Genomic DNA, 20137 nt, shown 5'->3' with positions numbered 1-20137 from the left:
TCTTCAAAAGGTCAGTGCAGACTTGTTGGACCAAAGGGCCTGTTTCCATTCTATGGGGAATCTAATCTAATCTAATCGCACTGCCGGGAGGATGTGGAGGCTTTTGGAGAGGGCCCCACATTTTGGCGGTATTAATAGTGAGGAGCGATTGGACCAACGTAGCTTGTTTTCACTCGAATATCACAGGATAATGAACGAGCTTGATTATCGTCTACAATATTATGAGAGGTGTGGATAGAACAGATTGATGGAATCTTTATTTCTCCAGGGAAGAAATGGCACTTACAAGAGGCACTTACCTTTGGCGCAAACTGGTCCATGCCAACCAAAATATCAATTCATACAAACTTCACTTCCCTACACTTGGCCCATCTCCCTATTAAGCTTTTCTATCTATGTATTTGTCCAAATGCCTTTTAAATGTTGTTAATGTACCCATTTCAACTACTTCCACTGACAGCTCATTCCACATGTGAATACTCTTCCTCCTCTAAACTTCAATGATACCTTCCAGTCCTTGATTAACCAGCCTGATGAAAAGACTGAGTGCATTCACCTTATCCATGACTCTCATGATCTTACACGCTTCTAGAAGGTTCCCACCCCCACCTCAGTATCCTACATTCTAAAGAAGAACTTCTTTGCGTGTCCAACCTCTCCCTGTAACTCAGACAGTTGAATCCTGACAACACCCTTATAAATTTAATCTACTTTCTTTCCAGTATCAAGGTGACCAAAACTGAACAAAATACCTGAAAACTTGGCTTCAGTTTTCACTGTGGAGGACAAACCTACCATTCCTGTTGGATCAGGCAAGTCAGAGTGATAGAAAGGATAGAACTTAGAACAACCAAGATCAATTGGGAAAAGGTAATCTGCAAAATTATTAGGATTGAGGGCAGACAAGTCCGTTGGCCTGATGATCTACAAGCTAGGTTATTAAAAGAACTGGCAGCGGAGATACTGGTTACAATATTCCAAATCCATTGGTTACAATATTCTAAAGTTCTCTGGACATGGGAAAGGTTCCAGTGGATTGGAAAAATGCTCACGTAACACTGTTATTTAAAAAGGTAGTGGGGTAATTTGTGGGAAATTACATACCACTTAGTTTAACATCTGTTGTTGCGAAAGTGTGAGGATCAATTATGAAGAAAGCAATATCAGGACATTTGGATAGACAAAATGCTATCCATCAGGGTCAGCATGGTTTTATGAAGGTCAAATCATGTTTGAATAATCTACTAGAGTTCTTCGAAGAACCTCACAAATGGATGTTGATAGGTGAGGAGAGTGGGCCAAAATGTGGCCAATGGTGAAGTGAAAGGTCATACATTTTGGTGAAAAAATGGGGAAGGCGACCTATTATCTAATGGGGAGAGACTTTGAGGTGCTCAGGTACTGAGGGACCAGGGTGTCCTCTTCACGAGTCCTCTTCATGCAGGTACAACAGATAGTAAAGAAAGTAAATGGAATATTGGCCTTCAAAGTTGTTGGAGTAGAATATAAAGGTAAGGCAGAGACTGCATCTGGAGTGACATTGGAGGCAGTTCAGAGAGGTTCATAAGACTGATCCCAGACATGAAGGGCTTGTCATATGAAGAGAGATGAAACAGTTAGGACCTATACTCTCTGTAATTTTGGAAGAATTAGGGGACATCAAATTGACATAATCAAGATGATAAAAAGTGTGGATAAAGTAGACATTGAGCACATGTTTCCTCTTGTGGGGAAGAGAGGACATAACCTTAGGATAAGGATTAGCAAATTTAAAACAGAGTTGAGGAGAAACCACTTCGCCCAAAAGATTGTAAATCTGTGGAATTCACGCCAACAAAGTGTGGTGGATGCTGGCACAGTGAGTAAGATTGAGGAAGAATTTGAAAGATTTTTGGGAATGGGTTGAAGGGTTATGGGATGAAGGCAGGAAAATGGGGGTTATGGGCAGATCAGCCATGATCGAATGGCGGAACAGACTCAATAGGCTGAATGGCCCAATTATGCTCCTATATCTTATGAATTTATAAATCAATTATATACATGATGAAAAGCATCGGACCCAGCACCAATCCCCATGGCACATTGCTGGTCACAGATCTCCAGACTGACAAGCAACCCTCACCATCACCCTCTGTCTTCTACCTTTGAGTAATTATGTATTTAAATAGTTAATTCTCCCTCAATTCCATATGATCTCACCTTGCTAACCAGTCTACAGTGAGAAACCTTGTTGAATGCCTTACTGAAGTCCATATAGATCATGTCTACTGTTCTGCCTTCATTAATTTTCTTTGTCACTTCGACAAAAACAAATTCACTGAAGTTATTGAGACACAATTTCCCATGCACAAAGTCATGTTAACTATCGCCAATTAGTCCTTGCCTTTCCAAATACATGTAAATGCTGTCCCTCAGGATTCCCTTCAACAATGTTCCCACCACCATTGTCAAACTCACTGGTCAATAGTTCCCTTGCTTTTCCTTAACAATTCTCTTAAATAGTGGCAGAATGTCAACCAACCTACAGACATCCAACACCTGAACTCTGGTTATCGATGGTACAACTATTTCAGCAAGGGGTCCAGAAATCACTTCCCTAGCTTCCCACAGTGTTCAAGGGCACACATCATGAGGTCCCAGGGATTCATCAACCTTTATGCGTTTTAAGACATCCAGCACCATGTATAGGTGTTTCTATATATTTCCCCATGTCTGTTTTCGATATCCTTTTGCCTAGGAACCACTGGTGCAATATACTCATTCGTATGCACCCCCACCCCTCCATCTCCTGCGGGTGCTCATAAAGGTGGCCTTGCTGATCTTTGAGGGGCCCTATTCTCTCCCTAGTTACCCCTTTGTCATTAATGTATTTGTAGAATCTCTTTGGATTTTATTAAATCCTATGTTCCAAAGCTATCTCCTGTCCCCTTTTTGCTCTTCTGATTTCCCTGTTCTACTGCTTTTATACACTTTTGGGAATCACTCGATTTCTTCTGTCTATACCTGACATATGCTTCCTTCTTATTTTTGACCAAAACCTCAATTTCTCTGGACATCCAGCATTCCGTACTTTGACCAGCCATGCTCTTCACCCTAACAGTAACATACTGCCACTGGAATCTCATTATCTCCTGTTTGAAGGCTTCCAATTTTCCCGCCGACCCTTCACCTGTGAACATCCGCCCTCAATCAACTTTTGAACAATCCTGCCTCATACCATCAAAATTGGCCTTTCTCTAACATAGAACTTTAACCTTTAGATCTGGTCTATCTTTTTCCATCACTATTTTAAAAGTAAGGAAATTAAAGTCACTGGCTCCAAAGTGCTCCCCCACTGACGCCTCAGTCACCTGCCACGCCTTATTTCCCAAGAGTAGGTTAAGTTTTGCACCTTCTCTAATAGGTACATCCATGTACTGTATCAAATTCCTCTCCATCCAAGCCTCTGACACGATGGCAGTTCCAGTCTATGTTTGGAAAGTTAAAATCTCCTACCATAATCACCCCAATATTCCTACAGATAACTGAGATCTCCTTACAAATTTGTTTCTCAATTTCCTGATGACTACTAGGGGGCATCTATTGGAAATCCCAATAAGGTGATCATCCATTTTTTATTTCTCAGTTCCAACCAAATACCCTCCCTGCAGGAATTCCCTGCACTTATTATCCTCCCTAAATGCAGCTGTTATCCCGAATCAAAAACTCCACTCCTGCTTCTCTCTTGCCCGCCTTTCGATGCTTGCTGTAACATCTGTACCCTGCAACATAAAGCTGCCAGTCTGGTCCATCACTGAGCCATGTTTCTGTAATTGCTATGATATCCCAGTCCCAAGATCCTAACCATGCCCTGAGTTCATCAGCTACACCAGTTAGGCCTCTTGCATTGAAATAAGTGCAGTTAAATTAATCAGTCCAACCACATTCTCTACAGCTATTTCATCCACAGCACAATAGTTGTGTTCCTGTATGACCCTGTGCTATACATGAATCACGCAATACAAATAACATTAAGGTGTTGGCAATGCAATCACCCTATAGCCAACACACATTTTAAAAGTTCTTATTTTCGAAAAAGAGTATCCCTTATTCAATCATGTTACAGCGAATTCATGTTGATGAAACACATGTAATAGCAGAATGATCTGTATTTTGTTTACCTGCCTGCCCTATCTATTTCACTTACTCATTTTCCCCAACTATACCAGTCTCTAGCTGATCACTTTTCTTACTGTCTCCCTGGGCTCTGTGCATCTGCTCTATCCTTCTATTTCTACTCTCACTAGCTTGTATCACTGGGAGTAATCCAAATATTACTACCTTTGAGGACTTACTTTGTAAATTCCTGCCTAACTTCCTATATTCTGTCCTCAGAATCTTGTCCTTTTCTCCTCCTATGTCATTAGTTCCAATGTGTACAATGACCTCTTGCTGATCCCACTCCCTTTTGAGAATGTTCTGCAGCCTGTCTGAGATATCCTAGATCCTGGCTTCAGGGAGGCAGCGCATCATTCTAATGTCTCGCTATCAGCCGCAGAATCATCTGCCTGTGCCTCTGACTAGGGAGTCTCCTATCACAATCGATCGTTTGGAACCGGGCATATCCCTCATTACATTAGAAGTAATCTCAGTACCAGAAACCTATCAATGCTACATTCCCCTGAGAGTTCCATCTCTCCCTACAATTTCCAAAACAATGTACCTGTTTGTGATGGAGTTAGCCACAGAAGTCTCCTGCACTTCCTGCCTCCATTTCCTACCTGTCCTGGAAGTCACCCAACTACCTGGCTATATCTTCGATTTACCTCCTTCTCGCTAACTGCCATCCATCACACCCCATAACTTCTGTAAATTTCTCATTGTTTTTAACTGTCACTCCAAACAATCTTATACAATCCAATAGGATTCACAACCAAACACACTTCTTGCAGACATAAGATAGAAACTCTCCCTAAACTCCCAAATCCAAAAGGAAGGGCACATTACTCTATTAAAGGCCATCTTTGCACGTTAACAATTTACAGACCCAGAAAGTAGCACAGTCTTACTACATTAAAACACTGCTCCAGGCGAGCTTGGTACCTATGTTATTATATTTTTAACCTTTAATCAAGAGACAGATCTCAATAACAAAATATAATAAAAAACCTCACTCTATTTACTATTGCATACTTACACTACAAAACCAGTAATGTTGCACCTTAAAAAGCCACCAAACTGTTCCCCTGCTGTGGGCTCCCACGCACAGGTTTCTCCAAGTTCAGCTGTGAATTTCACTGTTTGCTTATTTTTCTTTAAACAAACTCCAATGTTAAGAGATACTTGCAAATAGACAGCAAAGGCAGTAGCTGTGCAGGTCCCTGCTAGGTCAGACAGCAGCGTAGGTTTCTTTCTCTGTATGACTCAATGTCCATGTGACCACTGTCTTTGTCTCCCTTCTTCCTTTGATCTTCTTTCCCAAAGTTTCGAAACAATGCAACAGTTTATAAAATAGCAACTACTCCTTCTAGAATTCGAGGAAATCAGCCCCAACACTGAACAAAATCCTCAAAACCTCTTATAGCCACAATTTTGTCCCATCCTCCATCTTTGATTACCCAGAATCCTTCTTTAAGATGAGGGGAAAGATTTACAAGTTCAAAGGGTCAGCTTTTTCACACAGATGTTGGTGTATTTATGGAATGAGCTGCCAGAGGAAGTGGTAGAAGAGGGTATAATTTTTGGTAGTTCTTCTGTAATGTGCTGGTTGCATTCTTGTGCGCTATATAAAAATCACACCTAAAGAGTTGGTGATGCCATCGCGTTTTAGCCAACACATGTTTTAAAAGCTCACACTTTAGAAACAGTGTCCCCACTTCATCAATTGTGTTATTGCCAATTAGCATTGACCAAATGTGCATTATAGCAGAACAACCAACCAACATTTCAAAGACATTTGGACAGGTATATAGACAGAAGAGGATTGGAGGGGTATGGACCAAATACAGGCAAATGGGCACTAGTTTAGTTTGGGAAACTGGGTCAGCATGGATGAATTGGATCAAATGGTTTGTTTTCATTTTCGATGACTCTATGAATAATTAATATTTAGAAACATAGATTCATGCAATTTTACAGGCTGAGATCGTTGCTAACCACTGGAGAGGTCCAGGACCACTGGAGGGTAACTCATGTTACTCCTCTTTTCAAGAAGGGAAATAAGGATAATCCAGCAAACTATAGACTGGTGAGTTTCACATCAGTTTTTGAGATGCTATTCGAGAGAATTCTTTGGGCTTGGAGTTATGCACGTTTGGAAAAGCATGGGCATGTCATGACTTACTAACCTGATGGAATTTTTCATGGAAGTGACACAGTGATCGATGAGGGTAGATTATGTTATTTATGTAGATTGCAGTAATTCTTTTCACAAGGTCCCTTATGGTAGGCACATCCAGAACATTAAGATGCAGTGAGATCCACAATGAATTTGGCCACGTGAATTGAGATTTGGCTTGCCCAGAGAAGTCAGAGAATGTTGGCAGAATGTTTTTCCTTAGGGGGGAGGTCCGTGACTACTGGTGTTCTGCAGGGATCTATGTTACAACTTCTGCTGTTTGTGATACTTATATATAAATAAAAGACTTGGATGAAAATATAAATGGATGGGTGAATAAGTTTGCAGATGATACAAAGGTCATTGGAGATGTGGTTAGTGTAGAAGGTTGTCAAAGGATAGAATGGGAAATAGATATGGCAGATGGAGTTTAATCCAGTTAAAGGTGAGATGCTGCACTTTAGGAGATCAAATGTTAAGGAAAGGTATGCGGCTAATTGCAGGACCTTGAACAGCACTGATAGACAATGCACAATAGGTGCAGGAGTAGGCCATTCTGCCCTTCGAGCCTGCACCACCATTCAATATGATCATGGCTGATCATCCTTAATCACTATCCTGTTCCTACCTTATCTCCATAACCTTTGATTCCACAATCCTTGAGAGCTCTATCCAACTCTTTCTTAAATGAATACAGAGACTGGGCCTCCACTGCCCTCTGGGGCAGAGCACTCTCTGGGTGAAGATGTTTCTCCTCATCTCTGTCCTAAATGGTCTACCCTGTATTTTTAAGCTGTGTCCTCTGGTTTGGCACTCACTCATCAGCGGAAACATGTTTCCTGCCTCCAGAGTGTCCAATCCTTTAATAATCTTATATGTCTCAATCAGATCCCCTCTCAGTCTTCTAAACTCAAGGGTATACAAGCCCAGTCGCTCCAGTATTTCAGCATAAGGTAATCCCGTCATTCCAGGAATTGACCTCGTGAACCTACGCTGCACTCCCTCAATAGCCAGAATGTCTTTCCTCAAATTTGGAGACCAGAACTGCACACCGTACTCCAGGTATGGTCTCACCAGGGCCCTGTACAGCTGCAGAAGAACCTCTTTGCTTCTATACTCAATCCCTCTTGTTAGGAAGGCCAGCATGCTATTAGTCTTCTTCACTACCTGCTGTATCTGCATGCTTACCTTCATTGACTGGTGTACAAGAACACCCAGATCTCTTTGTACTGCCCCTTTACCTGAATTGATTCCATTTAGGTAGTAATCTGCCATCCTGTTCTTGCCACCAAAGTGGATAACCATACATTTATCCACATTAAACTGCATCTGCCATGCATCTGACCACTCACCTAACTTGTCCATGTCACCCTGTAATCTCCTAACATCCTCCTCACATTTCACCCTGCCACCCAGCTTAGTATCCTCAGCAAATTGCTAATGTTATTAGTAATACCATCTTCTATATCATTAATATATATTGTAAAAAGCTGCGGTCCCAGTACTGATCCATGCAGTACCCCACTGGTCACTGCTTGCCATTCCGAAATAGAGCCGTTTATCACTACGCTTTGTTTCCTGTCAGCCAACCAACTTTCAATCCAAATTAGTACTTTGCCCCCAATACCATGCACTCTAATTTTGCTCACTAACCTTCTATGTGGGACTTTATCAAAAGCTTTCTGAAAGTCCAGGTACTGGACCTCCCTCTACTGGATCTCCCTCATCCATCTTCAGAGTTACATCCTCAAAGAATTCCAGAAGCTTAGTCAAGCATGATTTCCCCTTCATAAATCCATGCTGACTCTGACCTATCCTGTTACTACTATCCAGGTGTGTCGTAATTTCATCCTTTATAATAGACTCCAGCATCTTTCCCACCATTGAGGTCAGGTTAACTGACCTATAATTTCCTGCTTTCTCTCTCCCACCTTTCTTAAAAAGTGGTACAGCATTAGCCACTCTCCAATCCGCAGGAACTGGTCCTGAATCTATCGAACTCTGGAAAATAATCACCAACGCATCCACGATTTCTTGAGCCACCTCCTTCAGTACCCTGGGATGTAAACCATCAGGCCCTGGGAACTTATCAACCTTCAGACCTAACAGTCTCTCCAACACCAATTCCTGGCAAATATAAATTCCCATCAGTTCATTCCCTGATGTTAGAGAAAGATCTTGGGGTTCAAGTCCATAGCCTCCTGAAAGTGGCCACAGAAGCAGATAAGGTAGTAGAAGAAGGCATATGGCATGCTTGCAATTATTGCTGGGGAAAATGAGTACAGAAACTAAGATGTCATGTTGTAGTCTTATAAGGCTTTGTTTAGGCCACACTTAGAGCATTGCATTCAATTCTGGTCGGCAAGTTACGGGAAGGATAGAGAGGCGTCGTCAATAAAGTGTAACACTGGAAAAAGCACAGCAGCTCACATAGTACTTAAAGAGTATAACCTTTCAGGCATAACCCTCCTTCAGGACTGCTTTACCAGAAGAGGATTGGCAGGATGTTGCCTGACCGCTAAGGAGAGGCTAGAAAAAGCTCAGTTGTTCTCTCGAGTGGCAGAGGCTGTGGGGGGACTTATTAAAAGTTTATTAAATTACGTGATGCATGGTTAGGGCTGAGAGTCAGGATCTTTTTCCCCAAGGTTAAAATGTCCAATGCTGGGTGGCAAGAATTGAAGGTGAGAGGGGCTAAGTTCAAAGAGACATAAGGGTCAGGTTTTTTTGACACAGAGACTGATAAGAGTCTGGATTACAATGCCATACATGATTGTGGAGGCCGGTAAACTGAGGGCATTTATGGCAGCACAGTGGCACAGTGGGTAGCCTGCTGCCTCACAGCGCCAGGGACCCGGGTTCGATTCCAACCTCAGGCAACTGTGTGGAGTTTGCACATTCTCCCTGTGTCTGCGTGGGTTTCTTCTGAGTGCTTTGTTTCCTCCCATTATCCAAAGATGTGCAGGTTAGGTGAATTGGCCATGCTAAATTATCCATAATGTTCAGCGATGTGTAGGTTCGGTGCATGAGTTGGGGGTAAACATAGGATGATAGGCTAGGGGAATGGGTCTGGGTGGGTTACTCTCCAGAGGGTCGGTGTGGACTTGTTGGGCTGAAGAGCCTGTTTCCACACTTTGGGTACTCTATGGGACTTTTAGATTAGCACAAGGATATACAAGAAATTTCAGTAAAGCCTTTGATAAGGTTCCACATGGTAGGCTGCTCTGGAAATCAAGGGCAAGCTGTAAACTTGATACAATGTTGGATTGATGGTGGGAGGCAGGGGGTAATAATGGAAGGATGCTTGTCAGACTGGAGGCCTGTGAGTAGTGGAGCACCTCAGCAGTCCGTGCAGCATCCATTATTGTTTGTTATCTATTTCAATGATTTGGACGAGGATATACAAGACACAGTTAGTAATTTTGTTGGTAACACTAAAGTAGGCAGTATTGTGGACAGTGAGGACAGTTATCATAAATTGTAGCAGGACCTTGATCAGCTGGGGAAGTGGGTTGAGAAATGGTAAGTGGAGTTTACTATAGATAAATGTCTGGTCTTGCATTTTGGAAAGTCAAATCAAGATAGGAGTTTCACGGTGAATGATAGGGCCTGAAGGAGTGTAGTGGAACAGAGGGACATTGGAGTTCACATTCACAGTTCACTGAAAGTGGAGCCACAGGTAGACAGGGCAGAGAAGAAGGCTTTTGACACACTGGCCTTTATCAGCCACAGCATTGAGCTTAGAAGTTGGGAAGTTATGTTGCAGTTATACAGTGCATTGGTGAGGCCGCACTTGGAGTATTGTGTTCAGGTTTGATCATGTTGTTATAGGAATGATATTGTTAAACTGGAAAGAGTGCAGAAGAAATTTACAAGAATGTTGCCTGGACTCAAGTGTCTGAGTTATAGGGAGAGGTTGGACAAGCTAAGACTTTTTCCTTTGGGGTGAAAGAGACTGAGGGGAGACCTTATAGAGGTATATAAGACCACGAGAGGCACTGTCTTTTTCCCAGGTTTGGGACATCGAGGACTAGAGGTTAAGATTAGAGGGGAAAGAATAAAGGGAACCTGAGGCACAACCTTTTTACACAAAGGGTAGTACGTGTATGGAATAAGCAGCCAGGAAAAGTGGTTGGAGGAGGGTACATTAACAACATTTAAAAGGCATTTGGGCAAATACATGTATTGGAAAGGATTAGAAGTATATGGGCCAAGTGCAGGGAAATGGGGTTTGCATGGATGGACATTTTGGTTGGCATGGACCAGTTTGAGCCAAAGGGCCTGTCTCCATGCTATAGAGTCCAAATCTCTATGGATGGAGGGATATAAACCAATGGCAGAAGGGATTAGCTTCATTTGGTGTCAGGTTTGGCACAATATCGTGAATTGAAGGGCTCATTTCTGTGCTGTGCAGTTTTTTGTTTTAGGCCATTCAGTCTAACATTTCTGCATCGGCTCCCAAAAGAGCTCCCAAGCTCATACCATTGCTCCCTCAGCCCTAGCTCTGTATCCCTCTAAACTCACTACTTTCAACTCTGTATCCAGCTGTCTTTTGAAATGTCCCTTGGAATCTGCCTCCACAATTCTCTCACATGACGTATTCCACATCCTAACAACTCTGAGTAAAGACATTTCTCCTCATCTCCCTCCTCGCTCTCTTGCTGACAATCTTGAAGTTGTAACCCCTCATTACTGATTGATGTATTGTATAGGGATTATAGGGATATATTGTATTATATGAGGGAGAGAGATCAGAAGTCACATTTGAGAGATCCATTCAAAGTCTGACAGAAGTGGGAAGAGGCTGTTTTTGAGTCCATTTGAAAACTGCATTTAAACCTTAAAATGTATTATCAACTCCTAGTCATCGCTTTTCCAAGTAGAATAAGTCCAATCTTTCTAATCATTCGCTGTACCTAAAATCCCTCATTACTGATATCTTTCGTGTAAACCTCATTTAAATTCTTTCCAGGGCTTCAACAACCTTCCTTAAATAATAACGTTGCTCAGCATCATCCTCACAATTCGCTATTCTCTCTGGCTTACTATCATCTGCCAATTACAAGATTATGCTGACGACATCCCTCTCCAACCCATTTATATAAATTAGAACAAATAAGGATCCAAACACCAATTCCCGGGAAACGCTACTTTCAACTTGTCTTCAATCTGAGAAATGCCAATTTATGCCTGCCCTCTATTTCCTATCTTTTAGCCAACTTCTCATCCACATTGCATCACACTGTCCACTACACATTGAAACACATTATCTGCTACACATTGAATCACACTGTCTGCTACACATTGAATCACATTGTCTGGGCTTTATTGGTAGAGGAATTGAGTTCCAGAGTCCTGAGGTCATGTTGCAACTGTATAAGAGTCTGGTGCGGCCTCATCTGGAGCATTGTGTGCAGTTTTGGTTGCCATACTATAGGAAGGATGTGGAGGCATTGGAACGAGTGCAGAGGACGTTTACCAGGATGTTGCCTGGAATGGTAGGAAAATCTTATGAGGAAAGGCTGAGGCACTTGGGGCTGTTCTCATTGGAGAAGAGAAGGTTTAGGGGAGATTTGATAGAGGTGTATAAGATGATTAGGGGTTTAGATAGGGTCGACACTGAGAACCTTTTACCGCTAATGGAGTCAGGTGTTACTAGGGGACACAGCTTTAAATTAAGGGGTGGTAGGTATAGGACAGATGTTAGGGGTAGATTCTTTACACAGCGGGTTGTGAGTTCATGGAATGCCCTGCCAGTAGCAGTGGTGAACTCTCCTTCTTTATGGTCATTTAAGCGGGCATTGGATAGGCATTTGGAAGTTATTGGGCTAGTGTAGGTTAGGTAGGATTCGGTCGGCGCAACATCGAGGGCCGAAGGGCCTGTACTGTGCTGTATTTTTCTATGTTCTATGTTCTATGTTCTATGTCCACTACACATTGAATCACACTGTCCGCTACACATTGAATCACACTGTCCGCTACACATTGAATCACACTGTCTGCTGCACATTGAATCACACTGTCTGCTACACATTGAATCACACTGTCTACTACACATTGCATCACACTGTCCACTACACACTGAATCACACTGTCTGCTACACATTGAATCACACTGTCTGCTACACATTGAATCACATTGTTTTCTACACATTGAATCACACTATCTTCTACACATTGAATCACACCGTCCACTACACATTGAATCATACTGTCCACTACACATTGAATCACACTGTCTACTACACATTGAATCACACTGTCCACTACACATTGAATCACACTGTCCACTACACATTGAATCACACTGTCTGCTATACATTGAATCACACTGTCTACTACACATTGAATCACACCGTCCACTACACATTGAATCACACTGTCCACTACACATTGAATCACACTGTCTACTACACATTGAATCACACTGTCCACTACACATTGAATCATACTGTCTGCTACACATTGAATCATACTGTCCACTACACATTGAATCACACTGTCCACTACACATTGAATCACACTGTCCACTACACACTGAATCACACTGTCTGCTACACATTGAATCACACTGTCGGATACACATTGCATCACACTGTCCACTACACATTGAATCACACTGTCCGCTACACATTGAATCACACTGTCTACTACACATTGAATCACACTGTCCACTACACATTGAATCACACTGTCCACTACACACTGAATCACACTGTCTGCTACACATTGAATCACACTGTCCACTACACATTGAATCACACTGTCTGCTACACATTGAATCACACTGTCTGCTACACATTGAATCACACTGTCCGCTACACATTGAATCACACTGTCTGCTACACATTGAATCATATTGTCTTCTACGCATTGAATCACTTTGTTTTCTACACATTAAATCACATTGTCTGCTACACATTTAATCACACTGTCCGCTACACATCGGATGACACTATCTGCTACACATCGTATCAGACTGTCTGCTGCATTTCGAATCACATTGTCTGCTGCACATTGAACCACACTGTCTGCTACGCATTGAATCACATTGTTTTCTACACATTGATTCACACTGTCTGCTACACATCGAATCACATTGTCTTTACACATTGATTTGCATTGTCTTCTACATATTGAAACACACTGTCCGCTACACATTGAATCACACTGTCTGCTACTGATTGAATCACACTGTCTGCTACTGATTGAATCACACTGTCTGCTACACATTGAATCACACTGTCTGCTACTGATTGAATCACACTGTCTGCTGCTGATTGAATCACACTGTCTGCTACACATTGAATCACACTGTCTGCTACACATTGAATCACACTGTCTGCTACTGATTGAATCACACTGTCTGCTACTGATTGAATCAACTGTCTGCTACACATTGAATCACACTGTCTGCTATACATTGAATCACACTGCCTGATACACATTGAATCACACTGTCTGCTACACATTGAATCACACTGTCTGCTACACATTGAATCATATTGTCTTCTACGCATTGAATCACTTTGTTTTCTACACATTAAATCACATTGTCTGCTACACATTTAATCACACTGTCCGCTACACATCGAATGACACTATCTGCTACACATTGTATCAGACTGTCTGCTACACATTGAATCACACTGTCTACTACACATTGAATCACACCGTCCACTACACATTGAATCATACTGTCCACTACACATTGAATCACACTGTCTACTACACATTGAATCACACTGTCCACTACACATTGAATCACACTGTCCACTACACACTGAATCACACTGTCTGCTACACATTGAATCACACTGTCGGATACACATTGCATCACACTGTCCACTACACATTGAATCACACTGTCCGCTACACATTGAATCACACTGTCTACTACACATTGAATCACACTGTCCACTACACATTGAATCACACTGTCCACTACACACTGAATCACACTGTCTGCTACACATTGAATCACACTGTCCACTACACATTGAATCACACTGTCTGCTACACATTGAATCACACTGTCTGCTACACATTGAATCACACTGTCCGCTACACATTGAATCACACTGTCTGCTACACATTGAATCATATTGTCTTCTACGCATTGAATCACTTTGTTTTCTACACATTAAATCACATTGTCTGCTACACATTTAATCACACTGTCCGCTACACATCGAATGACACTATCTGCTACACATCGTATCAGACTGTCTGCTGCATTTCGAATCACATTGTCTGCTGCACATTGAACCACACTGTCTGCTACGCATTGAATCACATTGTTTTCTACACATTGATTCACACTGTCTGCTACACATCGAATCACATTGTCTTTACACATTGATTTGCATTGTCTTCTACATATTGAAACACACTGTCCGCTACACATTGAATCACACTGTCTGCTACTGATTGAATCACACTGTCTGCTACTGATTGAATCACACTGTCTGCTACTGATTGAATCACACTGTCTGCTACACATTGAATCACACTGTCTGCTACACATTGAATCACACTGTCTGCTACACATTGAATCACACTGCCTGATACACATTGAATCACACTGTCTGATACACATTGAATCACATTGTCCACTACACATTGAATCACATTGTCTTTACACATTGAATCACACTGTCTACTACACATTGAATCTTACTGTATGCGACACCTTGAATCACGCCGTCTGCTACGCATTGAATCACACTTTATGCTACACATTGAAGCACGTTGTCTGCTGCACATTGAATCACACTGTCTTCTACACATTGAATCACACTGTCTTCTGCACATTGAATCACATTGTTTTCTACACATTGAATCACACTGTCTTCTGCACATTGAATCACATTGTTTTCTACACATTGAATCACACTGTCTTCTGCACATTGAATCACATTGTTTTCTACACATTGAATCACACTGTCTGCTGCACATTGAATCACATTGTTTTCTACACATTGAATCGCACTGTCTGCTGCACATTGAATCACATTGTTTTCTACACATTGAATCACACTGTCTGCTACACACTGAATCACATTGTCTGCTACACATTGAATCACACTGTCTGTTACACATTGGATCACACTGTCTTCTACACATTGAATCATACTGTCTACTACACATTGAATCACACTGTCTACTACACATTGAATCAAACTGTCCGTACTTTTCAGATACAGACGCCAGTCTCATATAGTCACCAACATGCTGTCATTAAACCTTCTGCACAATTACTTACAGCCATTCACAAAGACACGGAGCATGATATACTCCGTCAGCCAGGCATGCACACTTACATACAGATACAGAAGACACACAAAGGTACACAAATATCATTAACACAGACACATTCACAGTTACATTCACACAAATAAGACAAATGTTTTAGAGAAATATTAACATAAACACAAATAACCAATTGCCAGTTCCGGAATGATAAGTAGATGCTGAGTCTGCACACATGCAGTCATGTTTGCAAACAAACTCAGACCCACTTAAACAGTCACTGTCACTGATAGAGTCATACAGATGTAGAACGTGGAAACAGAGCCTTCGGTCCAACTCGGCCATGCCGACCAGATATTCCAACCCAATCTAGTGCCACCTCATATCCCTCCAAACCCTTCCTATTCATATACCCATCCAAATGCCTCTTAAATATTGCAATTGTACCAGCCTCCACCACTTCCTCTATTCCATACACGCACCACCCACTGTGTGTAAAAGTTGCCCCTTAGGTCTCTTTTATATCTTTCCCCTTTCACCCTAAATCTATGCTCTCTAGTTTTGGAATTCCTCACCCTAGGAAAAAGACTTTGTCTATTTATCTTATCCATGCCCCTCATAACTTTATGAATCACTATAAGGTCACTTCTCAGCCTCCGACGCTGTGTTCTTGCAGACTGGAGGCTTGTGATCAGTGGAGTGCCACAAGGACAGTGCTGGGTCCACTACTTTTCACCATTGACATAAATGATTTGGATCTGAGGATAGGGATATAGTTAGTAAGTTTGCAAATGACACCAAAAGTGGAAGTGTAGTGGAAGAAGGTTACCTCAGACTACAATGAGAGCTTAATCAGATGGGCCAATGGGCTGAGAAGTGGCAGATGGAGTTTAATTTAGATAAATGCGAAGTCCTGCATTTTGAGAAAGCAAATCATAGCAGGACTTACACACTTAGGGTCCTAGGGAATGTTGCTGAACAATTATTGCAACTCTATAAAACTTTGGTTAAACCACACTTGGACTATTGCATCCAGTTCTGGTCGCCCTATTATAGGAACGATGTGGATGCTTTGGAGGGGGTTCAGAGGAGATTTACCAGAATGCTGCCTGGACTGGAGGGCTTATCTAACGAAGAGAGGTTGACTGAACTCGGACATTTTTCATTAGAAAAAAGAAGGAAGAGAGGGGACCTAATTGAGGTGTACAAGATAATGCGAGGCATAGATAGGGTTGATAGCCAGAAACTTCTTCCCAGGGCAGAAATTGTTAACATGAGAGGTCATAGTTTTAAGCTGTTTGGCGGAAAGTATAGAGGGGATGTCAGAGGCGGGTTCTTTACACAGAGAGCTGTGAGAGCATGGAATACATTGCCAGCTGCAGTTGTAGAAGTGAGGTCATTGGGGACATTTAAGAGACTGCTGGACATGCATATGGTCACAGAAATTTGAAGGTTCATACATTAGGTTTACCTTACATGAGGATCAATGGTCGGCATAACAGCCTGGGCTGAAGGGCCTGTTCTGGGCTGTACTGTGCTATGATCTAAAGAGACCCTGAAGTGCAGGTTCATAGCTCCTTGAAAGTGAAGTCACAGGTAGATAGGATAGTGAGGAAGGCATTTGCTATGCTTTCCTTTATTGGTCAGAGTATTGAGTACAGGAGTTGGGAGGTCAGGTTGCGGCTGTACAGGACATTGGTTAGGCCACTGTTGGAATATTGCATGCAATTTTGGTCTCCTTCCTATCAAAAAGATGTTGTGAAACTTGAAAGGCTTCAGAAAGGAATTACTAGGATGTTGCCAGCATTGGGTTTGTGCTATTGGGAGAGGCTGAACAGCCTGGGGCTGTTTTCCCTGGAACGTCGGAGGTTGGGGGGTGACCTTATAGAGGTTTACAAATCTATGAGGGGCATGGATAGGATAAATAGACAAAGTCTTTTCCCTGGGGTTGGGGAATCCAGAACTAGCGGGTATAGGTTTAGGGTGAGAGGGGAAAGATGTAAAAGAGATCAAAGGGGCAACTTTTTCATGCAGAAGATAATACGTGTATGGAATGAGCTACCAGAGGATGTGGTGGAAGCTGGTACAATTGCAACACTTAAGAGGCATTTGGGTGGGTATATGAATAGGAAGGGTTTGGAGGGATATGGGCCAGGTGCTGGCAGGTGGGACTAGATTGGGTTAGGATATTTTGTTAGCATGGACACATTGGACCGAAGAGTCTGTTTCCGTGCTGTTCATCTCTATGACTCTACTACTGTATGACTCTGTCTTCTAGCCTCAAGCCTATTCTGTATTCAAATAGCTAGTTTTCCCTGTATTCCCTGAGATCCAACTTTGCTAACAAGTCTCTCATGGAAAACCTTTTCCAACGCTTACTGAAGTCCATATAGATCATGTCCACCACTCTGCCCTTACCAATCTTTTTTGTTACTTCTTCAAAAAACTCAATCAAGTGAGTGAGTCATGATTTCCCACACACAAAGCCATGCTGCCTACCCCAAATCAGTCCTTGCCTTTCCAAACATGGAAATCCTGACTCTCAGTGTTCCCTCCAACAACTTGCCCAGCACAACATCAGGCTCACTGGTGTATAGTTCCCTGGCTTGTCCTTATCACCTTTCTTAAATAATGGTACCACGTTAGCCTACTTCCAGTCTTCCAGCACTTCATCTGTGACTATTGATGATACAAATCTCTCTCATTTCTCAGTTCTACCCAAGTAACTTCCCTGAATATATTTCTGGGAATATTCTCCCTATGTACAGCTGTAACATTATCCCTTATCAAAAACGTGACTCCCCCTCCTCTCTTGCTTCCCTTTCTATCCTTCCTGTAACATTTGCGTCCTGGAACATTAAGTTGTCAGTCCTGTCCATCCGTGAGCCATGTTTCTATAATTGCTATAATATTCCAGTTTCTAACCATACTCTGAGTTTATCTGCCTTCCTTGTTAGGCCCCTTACATTGAAATAACTTGGACATATCCCTCCAAACCCTTCCTATTCATATCACCATCCAGATGCCTTTTAAATGTTGTAATGGTACCAGTCTCCACCACTTCCTCTGGCAGTTCATTTCATACACACACCACCTTCTGTGTGAAAAAGTTGTCTCTTAGGTCTTGTTCATACCTTTCCCTTCTCACCTTAAACCTCTAGTTCTGGACTCCCCTACCTAGGGAAAAGTTTGTCTATTTACCCTATCCATGTCTCTCATGATTTTATAAACCTCTATCAGGTCACTCCTTAGCCTCCAAAAACAGCCCTAACCCATTCAAACTCTGCCTCCAGCTCAAATCCTTGTCCAGCTCTAGCAACATCCTTGTCTATTTTTGTCTGAACCCTTTCAAGTTGTGATGGCACTTAGGAACCCAAACGCATATCAAAAGGGATATGAACTTTCACATGTCCATACATAGCCAGTTTTAAGTTCAATGTCAAGAACTGCAAGTTTCCTTGTTGGTTTTATTATATTAACTGTTATTATATCTGTTCGTGTTGATCAGAACTATTTACAATTCTGAGCTCACCCAAACCCCCACTACCTCATGCACTGTGGGACTCACCAGTTTGGCCGGGGGTGTATACTGGCTGATCGGTTTGAATGAAAATGTAACCCTTTTTGTCAGACAGTTTGATAGGGACCATCCTTCGCTGCTGGAGAAGTTCCCGACTCTCAGCGGCCAGGTAAATATACTTTCGCCGACGTCGCCACAGAGAAAGCTCCTTTACCTTCTTTGAGGAAACCTGCAAGTGTTAACAAAGACGTGTACACATGTTAATTCTCTTTCTTATTCCACAATCGCTGCCACTTCTGCTTCTGCTTCTCCAATACTTTTTGCTTTATATTTAAGACATCCTTTTTTACCTTTCTTTTTCCTTCTGTTACAATTTTTGCTTAGAATCTCTATTGTGTGGAAACAGACCCTTCAGCCCAACAAGTCCACACCGACCCTCCAAAGAGTATCCCACGCTCAATATTGTTCATGTCATTCATTTCCTCCTCCTGTTGTTTTGCTTCAAAGACCAAATCATCAGCTTGAAATAACAGTACGGAACCCATAAATGTAAATACCATCAAATAAATAAGAATACTCATATATTAAACGCATATTTAGATGTCAAATATGTCTGAAGATTAATTATTGACTTCAGCAATAAAACCATGCTTAATGTCAATTTCTTTTTTCTTTTACTCCCAGTTACACAATTACATAAGTGCCTTCACCAATCCTTCTTGAAAATCAATCAAATATTTCAGTTTTCCCCATTCTTTTCAGAGGTGGACTCAAATGCAGAAATGATTAGTCGGTTTATAATTACAAAGCAGAATCAGGTGGAGATTGTCGAGCTTGTTTCTTGCTAAACAAAGGAAAAGAAGATTTTTGAGAAAGTCACAACATTTGTTGCCAATTGAATATCTGTCGATGTATAATGGTGCAAAGCAAGAACTACCCAGTAAATGTTCAAATGTTGAATCATTTTTCTATCTATATTCTTTGAGTTATAAAAAACAGAGCTAACACAGCCGATCAAGTGTGTTACATAGTTTTTATTTCTATTTTCAAAG

The 20137-nt window shown here is 41.8% G+C and overlaps 1 protein-coding gene across 1 annotated transcript in view; it reads right to left on the bottom strand.

Moving 5' to 3' along the window:
• Positions 1-20137, bottom strand: part of LOC132832662 (complement C4-like) — a 230046-nt gene that overhangs the window by 199481 nt on the left and 10428 nt on the right. Inside the window, exon 3 of the mRNA XM_060850740.1 lies at positions 19134-19314. Within this exon, the coding sequence (XP_060706723.1) occupies positions 19134-19314 (181 nt within the window). The remainder of the gene's footprint in view (positions 1-19133; positions 19315-20137) is intronic.

The sequence above is a fragment of the Hemiscyllium ocellatum genome, chromosome 35 (genome assembly GCF_020745735.1).
Source record: "Hemiscyllium ocellatum isolate sHemOce1 chromosome 35, sHemOce1.pat.X.cur, whole genome shotgun sequence".
NCBI lineage: Eukaryota > Metazoa > Chordata > Chondrichthyes > Orectolobiformes > Hemiscylliidae > Hemiscyllium > Hemiscyllium ocellatum.
This window is presented reverse-complemented; position numbering and strand designations above follow the sequence as displayed.